Source organism: Pseudopodoces humilis, chromosome 3 (assembly GCF_049639895.1).
Source record: "Pseudopodoces humilis isolate 2021_Gansu_Grassland_sample_001 chromosome 3, ASM4963989v1, whole genome shotgun sequence".
NCBI classification, from domain to species: domain Eukaryota; kingdom Metazoa; phylum Chordata; class Aves; order Passeriformes; family Paridae; genus Pseudopodoces; species Pseudopodoces humilis.
The window spans coordinates 9,939,500-9,951,790 of NC_142202.1; the positions used below are offsets into that span (position 1 = coordinate 9,939,500).

The 12,291-nt window shown below is 39.3% G+C and overlaps 1 protein-coding gene across 14 annotated transcripts in view; it reads right to left on the reverse strand.

Moving 5' to 3' along the window:
• The window catches only part of EHBP1 (EH domain binding protein 1), a 206,078-nt gene that overhangs the window by 98,908 nt on the left and 94,879 nt on the right, over window positions 1-12,291 (reverse strand). For all 14 annotated transcript variants that reach the window (XM_088053031.1, XM_088053030.1, XM_088053025.1 and 11 more), the window contains one exon: window positions 6,690-6,873. In XM_088053031.1, the coding sequence (XP_087909157.1) occupies window positions 6,690-6,873 (184 nt within the window). The remainder of the gene's footprint in view (window positions 1-6,689; window positions 6,874-12,291) is intronic.

The window sequence follows — 12,291 nt, forward strand, 5'->3', positions numbered from 1 at the left end:
GCAAAGAGATTTTGCAGAAATGGTAACTGGTGCAACCCAGTGCTGCAGGCACTGACAAAGTTTCCATCCATTTCAGCAGGAGCTACATTGCACCAATAATGCACAAATACCTTAAAGAGCAATTATGAAAATGACAGAAGCAGTCAAGCATTTATCAACCTGAACATTATGTATATTAATTTGCAATGAAAAATATTTTTCCAGGACAGCTCTGGAGACCTGTTATCTGCATCCCCACTACTAATAAGGACCTAAAGAAGAAACAGTCAAACACTTAAATAGCAGCACTTAAAGTTGCCAAATCAAGTGTTCAAATTATGGTTACAAATGCATTTTTATTAATACCCTTTGTATAATAGCATATATATATATATTTTTGAATAAAAACTGAGGTCCACAAAAAAATCCACCTCCAGATTACTGTATGCTAATGCTTTTGAGTCCTCAGTTGAGCCACCTAAGACTTGACCTTACAGAGAATTGTTTGTTTAGGATAGTTCATGTGACAGAAAGCATCACTCTCCCAACTGCATGGCACTACAGTCAGGCCAACAGCTCTGCTAATTTATCTGGGTTGGATGCAGCTGTGAACTTGAGAAAAAAAAAAAAAACAAAAAACAAACCAACAACAAACAAACCACCCCAGTTCAAAATCTGGTTCAAGAGATTAGCTTAGCACCACGCATAAGGAGCTCATGACAGAGGGAAGGATCCCATTCACAGCTCCTGGGCAGCATTTAATCGTCACAGAAAGCAGTGCCTTTCTCTGGCCCTTGGCTCAGCACACAGCCTGGACCGGCTCCCTGCAGAGCAGAACATACAGGATGGCATGAGCCACCACGTTGATGTGTTTCCATCCAGGTAATACTCCAGCTTCTGGGACAAAGAGGGAAATAAGAGGCTGAAGATGGAAGCAGCTCAGCTCAGCTTCAGTCCTAGGAAAAACTCCTGCTACAGGAACATTTGGGGAAATTGTTGATGGTTTTAACCCTCAAATTCTGAAGGAAGCATCTCTCTCAGAGATAATGTGACTGCAGAGCAGCACCTAAATCTTTGTGACAGCATGGGCACAAGATACTTCAGTCAGAAGGGCAGAAAGTCACACAGTACATGGAAGGGCTTGGTTTCCTCTACAGTCTTGATGTTAGCACCAATCATGGGAATAATATGAGGGCAACATAGTCAAGTTCACAAACACCAATTAAAACTCATGAAAACAGTAATAGGGAATTGCTTAAGTATTGGATTTAAAAAAATGGAGCCTCCTTTATCCTTTAACACTTGAAAAGGAGAAAGTTGACTGACTTGTCTGTGCTTCCATATGATTATCTCACTATCTCTCTGTTCATATTATATGTGCAGCTTGTCTTTCTTGCTATTAAAAGAAAAAATGTCTTTGGGCTGCATGCAAAGGCAGATTTTCTCAGAGTACCTTTTTTTTTTTGCTTAAGTTCATAAGAGCAGACATCTTCCAATTCTATCCAGTACCTTCCAGGTCTTCCTTGGGCTTGAACCATCTGTCTACATAGGGAGTGACAAAGATCTCATGAAAAGAAGCTGTACAACTCCTTTGTAGCAAATGTGAAGCTGAAAAGGAGCAAAATCATTGAAAAAGATGTTCCAGAGAGCTGGGAAGTTCTTATGTGAATGAACAACTGGAGATACTTTTGATACCAAGGGACAGTGAGTGGTCTTCATCTCCCATGTGGAATTTACTGTCATTCCTCCACTCAGCTGCATTACTGCATGTGTGTTGTAGGATGAAGACTTGCTACTGTTTGGTCACATAAGGTTGGTAAGCTTAAGGTAAATAAAAGTGGAGAAATCAAGCAGCTGGAGACTTTAGGATCCCTGATATCCTACAGGATTCCCTGTAGGGGAAGCTGTCACTTCTCCCCCTTCCACTAAACCTATCTGTTTTGTGCTCTAAGCATTTTTTCTGGCTTAGAATGAATGGGAAGGAGTGAAAAAAAATTACAGGTTCCTTGTTGTTCCCTCAAGAAGTATCTGAGAATTTCTCTTCTTTCATAAGGAAGAAATTTGTACCTGCTTTGCTGCTTGAAGGACCAACTATCAGGCAGAACTCTTTCTGGACAGCCTGAACATCCTGAAGCATTGCAGATACACAGCAGATTACCAAGGATACTGCATAGAGATAGATCATTACATGTCATGCAGAAAATGATTCTGTATTTCCTGTAAATGTTTCATTAGAGCTTAAACGAGCTAGCTTGTCTGGCATGAGAGAGCAGACTATTACTTGGCATGCAAAACAATTAATTTTAGTTATAAAATGAGAGACAGAGAGAGCTTTAACAATAGTGATGACAAACTGGGATGTTACTATTGGCTTTGGGCTGCTATGTGAATGTGTATTCTCCTCATCCACTGACTTAAAAGGCCATCACAAGTTCTTATCTAAGAGCACCAAAACCAATTCCAGTGTTTTCATGACTACCAGCAACACCATGACCTTAATAAAGGCAAAAAAGGTGTATACAATACTGATAGTCTTAAGCTGATTTATCATCCTGTCCTGGTGCCATACACCTTCATCAATTGCAAGGAATAACTAAAAATCCATTCAAGGTATAGCTCAAAAAGCATCTTTTGGTCTGATATCAACTTTATGTCTGTTCTTATAATCATGTATTGCCAGAGAAACATCTATCCCCATGATGGAGTGCAGGAGTTTCATTTACTGAGAGATTCTGGGCAGGCAGCTGTGAGATGGAACTCTGGGAGCTCCCAAATCCCAGGCTGGCAGCTTGTCAGCCTGCAGCAGTTACTCTGTAAGGCACATCTTGAACCAACACAGGCTTCCAGACCCTGAAGGTGGGAGAAAGGATACGAGACCAAGCTGGATTCACCAAATATAACACACATGTTTGCTTTCAGTAAGTTAATGGTAATGGCAGAAAACTCCTGGTTTCATGAGACATCAACAAGAGCTTTAGCTAAAGTCTGGCAATAAACTGAATACACCAAATCCCAAGAAAAGCCTCTCTCAGAATTGTTTCCTGAAAGTGAAGGGCATATGCTATCCTTCAAAGGAGTCAAAGAGTATATGTTAATCCAGGACAAGAAGTATTTTCTTCTAACACTTAAAAATAACTATGGTTGAGGAAGCTTACCTGTTTCTTCCTGTTCCCTAGTAAATAATTCTTTACCTCCTACTTAAATTCAGTAGCATTCCTGCCCCCTCATTCTCACAAGGACAATAAAATCCTTGATTGTGGAGAGACAGACTGCTTTAGCTCCTCTACCTCGAGACATAGTTGCCAGCTCTGGGACTGATCTTTCAAATAACTTCAACATCATGCAGAGAAGAGATCTGAAACTGGCTGAGACTTCACCCTGCTTAAGTTCTTACGTGTATTTTGTAATCAGCTAAAGCAATGATGAGCACCAATATACATGCTATGTACTGGTCTGATACCACATTTTGAGACTGAGGCCACATTTTTTTCCACAAAGTCAGCAAGTGGGGGAAATTTAAAGCCTATCATCTCTGTGAAAGGCAGAACCTGGTTATCCAAACCGTGTAAAGAACAGTAACAGATGTATGACAGTAACAAGCCCAACAAGGCTTCAGCACAGTTGGGCTTGACAGCACTGTAGAAGTTTGATGACTGAAGAGCTTAATTACAGCTTTGCACTTTGTCAGACTCACCTAAATAGAGTCAGCATACCATAGTTTTCAAGTCATTTGAGATGATTAACTGTGGGGTAACTCCAGATCTCAGACTCTGCATTTTAAGCTCTCTCTGATGACTCAGATTAGTTTGGAGGAGGTACACAAAACAGGAGAGAATTAAGATATTCCTTTAGGAAGTGTGAATAGATAAAAACATTCCAAAGCAAAACTTCCTCCAAACTCAGATATGGCAAATACTGAGCTAATTCTGTGAGCTGAAGAGCTGGGCCTTTACAGAGTACTAAACCCTGCCTTTATCTAAGATAGATAATTGACCCTTCCTCACCAATACAGCTGACAGGAGATCTTTAAGTGATCAAAAGGGCCTGCTCAAGGGAAAGACACTGAAGAGGCTTAGAAAGGGTTTGCTACCACAGGTAACTGACTGCTCATCACTTAATAAATTTGCTGGTGTGTAGATGGCAATGACAGTATTTGTGATTTTTGGATTCAGCCAACATGAGAAACACTGCTAGGATGTGAAGGAAAAATGAGCATCAAATACTTTGACAAAGACTTGCAGAGGAGCTTTTGGAATATCTTTCCTTAAACTCTGAAGTTCTAATATTAATGCTGCGTTTGTGTAGTTTAAAGATTAGCATTTCTGCTCCACAGACATTTCCTATGACAACAACCAAGACAGGGAATTGAACCTGCTGAAACCACTTAGCCTCTGGTATAACTCCCAAAGCCTTCTGTGCACAACAAACTCGGACAGAACACTGACTAAGACACATGATTTAACCTCCCTCTACCTAAGTTTACCTCTATAGGACTAATCCCCTACATAAGGGCATGTACTACGTTCATGTTTATATAGTGCCTATACCTTTGGATGGAAGTTTTTCTGGAGTTGCCAAACATTGTCTCTATTATTGAGCAATAAACAAGTCATTTGTGCCAACACTCCAAGTCCCACCTGGGCACTATTTTGTACTGTTCTGTGAAAAAAAAAGTTTCTTTTCTTTTAAATGCCAGTACTTTTCCAAATTTCAAAAAGCATTCCAAGTAAAGTGCTTTTGATCTGAGTGCAAAACAATTCAAGCACAGAAAGAAGACTACACTTACAGAAAGCTTTCTGCATTGCAAGTGACCGTACAATATTTTAACACACCCACTCAGCAAAACTCTCCACTGTAATGTAATAAACCAGGGCCCTGCATCTGTTTTGGACCCTTCCCTAATGTCTCCTATCCTCCAAAATCCTGTTAAAAAAATTAATTAAAGCTTTCCTATAAAAGAACATGTGAGCACGGAGCTCCACCTTCCCTCCCAGCCCTAATGAAAATCAGTGTTTTCAGTGTACCTCTGCTGATCTCAGCAGTGCCTCAGGGGCAGGAAGGTGGGCTGTAAGCAGGCAGGCACCAAAAAAATTCACCAGGTAACACCACACAGAAAAGTAGGAACTACCTGACTGTCCATAACAGCACAGTCTGTTCAGAGAATTCAATCCTGAATCTTTTCTTAATCAATTCCAACTTTATGACATGCTAAAGCTTGATCTAGGGAAGACAAAAACTACAACAAGCAAACTTGGTAGTAACATGTTATTTCAGCACAGTGAGGACATTTATAAAACAGAGACACACATTTCCTTGGATACACATCTGCAAAAAAAACACCTTTCAAACAATGAGCAAAGGGGACATGATTTCCACCAAGCAATCTGATAAAAATCTCCACACATCTCCTCACAGCCTTGGTAGTACCAGAAAGCTTTGCTTTGGCCATTCTGCTTGACCCAAGAGCCAGACTCCACCAGAAATCAAATAATGTGTCACTTTTCTTGCAGAAACTCATACAGAAACTGCAACTAACAGGGCTGAACCCCATTTCAGAGTGTTATAAAACTGCTGTGCTTTGATTTCATATATCCCTGGTTTTAGCTTTGCATATGAAGAATAACTTGTGAAGCGTACTTGTGGTCTTACTCCACTGTTCTGTTTTGCAGTGAGCAGACAGAGATTGGGTTTCTGGTCTCATACTCTTTAGCCTGATTGAGTGGTAAAATGACAACAAGATCAGAGCCTGAGTGGACAAGGACATGTGAGCAATCTGGCTGAGTAATTACACAATGAAATGATAGATATGACAAGTAGCTTCCCTCAATTCTGAAAGTAGAGTACAACAGCTCTGATTCAAGGCAAACCAGATGATAATGTGCATACATTGGGCAAGACACACTGGAAGGGAGGCATTCTGTCCTCATCTTCCTACCTTTAAAACAACATATGGTATTCATTTCTAAGAAAGGTCCATTAACTTATGCTATTAAATGCTTATTTTGCTTAAAGAAAAAGCACAAGTGGTGCTAACAGCTGAAACGCTGGAGCTGAAATCCACACTGACAGAAGTTGGCTGTTGCAGTAATAAAACACCCACACCTCACATTACCTCTTCCACTGAAATTAACTCTGATTTTCCTGTGAAAAACATAAATGGATGTGCATATGTAAGTATCTTTAGTCTGGACATTCCTAGTAAACAGTTAACCTTATCTTTAAGGTAGACTAATTTTTTTTTTTCTTTTTTTAGATTACTTCAACATAGCTTTGGAATTGGACATATATTAATCCCAATACAAATAAACTGTATCCAGTACTAAGCTTTTAAAACCCAGATTTATGACAGAAATGTGGAGACAGACTCTTCAACAGAGGCAGGGCTTAGGAGCATTAAACTAGGTCAGGACAAAGCACTGTTCAACATGATTTTCTTCCTTCTCCACAGTATATCCAGCTGTCCTGTAACACTGGTTACTAGAAGACTCACTTCTTTGAAACTGCAGATGCTGTTACTGTTGTCATTAAATCCTGAAAGAAAAAGTACAAGCTCCTACTCCTCCCTATGAACCAAGTGAATAGAGACAAGCCAGTACCTTATTAAATACTGGCAAAGCTTTTAAGATGCCTGCGGAAATAAACAGGATGTTTACAATGCACAGAAAGGTACTGTTACAAACAAAGACAATATTTTGGTAAGAAAAGCTTACCTTAGGAGAGGAGGAAAGCTCCCTCGATGCAGGAATTGCTGAAATGTTCTCACCCATGCCCATCTCTGTCTTTGGCAAGAGGTTTGGGGGTTCAGGAGCCTTTCTTTTCATCTTCTTTTCTGGTTCTTGCAGAGCAACTTTAATTAAAGCAGGGCTTGATTTTGGTTCATAAAATGGATTTGATCTAATTAAAAGAAGGGAAACACATTTCTTTGCTATCTCCTTGGAAATAAAACCAAAAATAAGACCTGCTTAGGAAAGCCAATGACTAAAATGCTTTTATTCTCCCACATAAGAATGTTTTACCTTTATACACTTTTAAATACATTTTTATACAATTGAAAAGTGAGTTACAACAGCTAAAACTGCCTCATTCAGTCATAATTTCCATGTTTTTTATAAAGTCCTGTAAATTGCAGAAGTTTTATCAACTGCATAAAGCTAATTCTTCAATTATACTTCGCTATGTATCAAAGAGTGATCTGATTTTATGACAAGATCAATACCAAAGAACGTGCGTGAAGTTGCTGAGTGTTAAACACTCTGATGAACAGAATAAAGACAGCTTGGTTAGAACAATTAAGCATCATCCCACTGGTACAGTCATGCTCCCACAGGGCTTTAGAGGCCTCACTCTTGGCTGTCCAGTTTTGAAAAGTTTGGCCTCCACGGGTACACATTCAGCCTCAAGCATATTTCAAACTCTGTAGTTTACAGGCACCACACCATTTTAAGAACACTCCTTAGGTAAGAGAATAGTGTAAGAAAACCACATCTGACTTGCATATATCTCTCTGCAGACATAAGCAGGCATCACCTGTCTATTTTGAAAGCGCTTTTTATAACCAAACCTTATTTGAGAGCATTACAGAGTAACCATCTTCCACCAAGTAAATGCAGTCCAAAGAATTATCCTTAATTTGGGTGTCCATGTTCCAACTCTGCATTTGTACCACCCTAAATAAATACCTCCACAGCCAAATTTTATGTTAGCTCGGTACATCAAATATCAACCAATCAATAATATATCAAATAATGGCTTCTTCTACACACTTAGTAGAGCCAGCAGCTTTGTATCCTGCAAGGATATTTAAGGAAATATTTTTTTGCACTGAATTATTTCCTTTTTAATACTATTTGCTTTTCATATTTTGCAATCAAAATCTGGACAGTTAGTTTATTCTTTTCTAGTCCCTCTTTCTCATGGAAGATATATTTCTCACATATCTCAAACTATGATTCCCAACAATCTAGTTGTATACAGTTATTACATGCAGTGTAACCAACCACAACAAATAACCTCAGTCCCTTGAAGTCCTTTAGAATTCAACTTTGGATGGAAACACTAATGTATTAGATAAGGGCCTACCTAGCTAGATCCATTCACAAGTTCCCTCTCAGGATAAGGGTTGGAAGCTAGCATACACTATTTTTAAGAACTACAACAGCAGTAAAAAACAACTATTCATCCAGTTGCCTTCCACACAACATCAAATTTCTGTCCTTTGTACTTGTAATATGAAAATATCTTTCAGTCTCATAGACAAACTTTAGAGTTTATTTTATTGCAATTTACAGTCATCCTGTTTTCACTGAGAAAAAGCAAGTAATTAATACCCCACATCACAGAAATCTGCTTTTGAAAGGCAACGTTTACCAAAGCATGTAAGTGAAAATCAAGCACAAAATCTCCAGACCTTCCTAATAACCTGCTGCTTCTGCTCCTTACAGAAAAAGATACCAACTTCTGAAGCAAAAGGAAAGACTAACACTAAAATAACTCATTTGTTCACTGAAGGCAACTTTCAGGTGTTTCCACTTCGCTGCCTGTCAAGTGCAAAGCCACCAGTGCAATCAAAACTAAAGGCAACCAAAGTAACAAATTAAATAGAAACAGAAAGGTGTTTTCCATGGAAGGCAGTAGGAAAAGGAGGTATTCAGGCTGGAGTGGAGAATGCATGCAGTTGTCAGTAGCTCTAATTTAGCTGACAGCCCAGGTCAGCTGCCTTCAGACACCAGAGAGTTCAAAGGGAGGTGAAAATGAAGATAAAAGAGATAAAGGCTGAGGAACAATGCATTCTATAGGACAGCACAAGGTTTTATTTAGTTCAACAAGTCAGCCTTCAGAACAGCCAACAGGCACAGCATGTTTGGTAGGAATTTACCTCTGAATTAGAAAGGTCTATTTGTAAGGTGTTAAAATTATTTTGGTATGAGAAAAAGCCCAACACCTTATCAGTGAGAGTAAACAGATTTGGAAGAACCATCTTTCTGACTTTTAAGCTCTAGAACTGCCTGCACTGCAGGTGTCATCCTGAAGAACTGTACCCACCAAAAGGAAGTGCTATAAGGAGAGAAACCTTCTTCTCTAGAGAAGAACTTGCTTGAAAGCCAGACTAAACCCCCACATTTTGGTCACAGAACAGACATGCACACGTGCTACCTTCTACTTTCCTCTCTGTACTACCCTTAACTGATCTTACAAATACAGAGCAAGATTTTTGAAAAATAATACCAACACACAAAAAAACAACCAAAATGGTTCTTTCCTGAACAAACTATAAGGTTTGTAGTCATGAGGAACTGATACACACAGCAGAGTTTAGTCCAACAGCTTCCACACAGCTCTACAAGAAATTAAGCATCTGAAAAGTCTGGTTGAAAAGAGCCTTAGCTGGAAAATATTAAAGCACTTTTCTCTGAGGCCAGCCCCATATTTACTGGCTCTGTGAAGTTATTTAATGGATTCACATAAAATGATTTGTCTGAAGAGACACTAGACTGTCCTCCACAAAATTAAAACATTTTGGACCTGACAAGATACATGGCATTAAACTGTCACTGACAATGTGACAAAATGGCTTGTGGCTTCTTGTGCAACAGGCAACTTCAGCAGATAGCAACTGTTTAGCCTTGCCAATTACACAGCATCATTCTAAGCCATACAGTGATTAAAGAGATAAGCCACAGAGCCAAATTATATTGGAATGCAAATTTTATTCTGACCAATTTAAAAATTATTTTGATCAGTCTTACCAGTTAGCTGAAAAAAAAATTTTAAAATAAACACTTTACTGAGGAGGAAACCCAAAGCTGTCAGCATGGCAGGGCTAAAAGGTCAGGCAGTATTGCCAACCAGAAGTACTAAGGTTGAAAGCATTATACATGAAGCAGTTGTGAGCTGTACTATTTTCAAATAATTAACTTCACAAGGTGTGCCCTCCTTCACTAACAGGTGGATTTTAATGTAAGAAATTCAAAAAAAGGCAAAAGCAGTATCTTCCACTAAGAGTGAAATGTCCAAAGCAACAAGAGGAAAATGTGTCCCTTGTCTTTAGGTAGGTATGAGAAATTAGCCAGAGGAAGTATGTTTTGAGAGCACAGTTTTTCAGCAGAGTAGATGTTCTGGCTCACCTAGGTCCCTCTGTGCCACGCAATGCCTTGCGATGCTTACACGAGTCCATGACTGGGCTTTGTGTGTGTGTTATGAAGTGTTAGGTCTCTTCACAAACATTATGTATTAGTCAAATGTATTAGTCAAATACATTTCAATGAAGCAAATTACCCAAGGTAAATCCTTCACAGAGGTGCACTGAGGCCAAGTACTTTTTACAGGATTACAGTGAGAGTCTGTTACAAAACTGGAGTCAGAGTTCAGCTCTTGGGGCACTTCATGTAATCTCCGAGTCCAGAATCAGAACTAGGGATCTGCCAGAGCAGAGTGGGACAAGGGTCCTGATGCTAACTGGTGTGTCCATGTTCTCAGGACACAACACTGCATTTCACACAAAATATAAGAGGAAAATGCCAAGCAGTACATTTAAGTGAACGCAAATTAAACATTTAAGACATGGGGGTAAAAATACATTGTATTTCCTGCTAATCAATAAATCAGGAGCCTTCCATTTCTTCCATTTCATGCCTTCCACCTATAGGTTCAAAAGGACACCTGGAGACAGCCCTTGACCAGTGGTAGTCAAAAATGAAACAGAATTTTTAAAAAATCAAAAGACAAGATGTTATGAGAGGTTGAAAATAACATGCAAAGTTTTCTATTCTCATGATAGGACTCAGTTGTTCAGCTTTGTCTTGAATACACTGCTCAGGCCAAGTCAAGACATCTTAAAATAGACACATAGCAGAAGAAATAACAGGGTCCAGAGACGGGCGGTGGAAATGATTAGAGAGATGAAGAGACTTCTGTATGAAGAGAGATCGAAAAAGTTAGCACTCAGACAAGTGACAAGGAAAGGTGAACATGCTAGAGATAGACAAGACAACAAATGTTAATGGCAGGTAAATCCAATGCTATTAATTGTTGCTTTGATAAGCCAGCAGAGGAGACAGTATGGGATTGGAAAGGGAATTTATTTACAATCAACAAAAGAAACACATTCCATTAGAGATCATGTTTTCTTATGGAACTCTCTCCCACAAATTGACATGGAAACCCAGACTTCAACAGGCTTGGAAGAAGACCACCCACTTATGTAGATAATAAAAGCATCAATATTCACAGTCAGTAAAAACAATACATATCTGGACACAAACCCTCATGACTTAAGGCACTCAAAAACCACCAACCGGCACTGCCTGTGAAAATTTTGTCTTTGGTGCTCACCAGACCCTGCCTCAGCAGAAGCTTTCTACTTAAAAATTTGAAAATTAAGAACGTGAGATGAGTCAAAAGAGTGTTTGCAGATGTGATCTAATATTAGATGTCCTATGTTTCCAGACTGGGCTTTTATTACTATGCTTACTCCTCCAGAGTGTTTCAGTATAAAGATTCAAGGGTTCTCCTTGCCACGTTTCTACCCAATGCACTCAACAAATGGTCTCCAAGTCTTTTTGTATGATGTATTGCTCCTGTAACTTCAGAGGAAAATGTGGAGAGGAAGGTTACTTTGGGGGTCAGGACATAAAAAACTTATGTAAAAGATGTAAAAAATTGGTTTTACAGTGTTTACTGACTCTTTATCCTTCGATCTTCCCATGGGACACTGCTTTACCATGAGAATACAGACCGCCTTTGTGTTCAAGTAGAATCCACCTATGGGGAATTTATTTTTATCTTTGGGGAAAAAAAAATACAATGAAGCAAATGGAGTCATTGAAACAAGAAGGAGGCTGCTGTTAACCAAGGGCTAAAGTCCAGTACACAGCAAAACAAGGGTTTGAAGGGTTACAGCCCTTCAAGCCCAACAAGCCCCATTGGCACAGATCTGCTTAAGGTGGAAATGGAAGCATGAACAGAAAACAGAAAAAATTCTTCACTTGCTCATCCATGTGGCTTTTTCTCTTTCTGCTCCTCTCAGTCTTTGCTGTCCTCTATACCTGTATCTTGGTGAGTGTAAAATACACACATTTTTATTCCCTATGGATTCTGGTGACCAGGGAATGACCAGGAATGCCTGGTGTGGCTGTCAGTGTGATCACACTGTGCTCTGAAGACACAGCAGCCAGTGTTGTTTATTCAGGCACTGTCCTGACAAATGGAGCTGGCAGAGGCATCATCCCCCATGCCCTTTATTTATTTTTTTTGCTTTTATTTTTCACAGACCAAATATCAACATTAAATCCATGGCTGCAGAGCTTTAGAAGG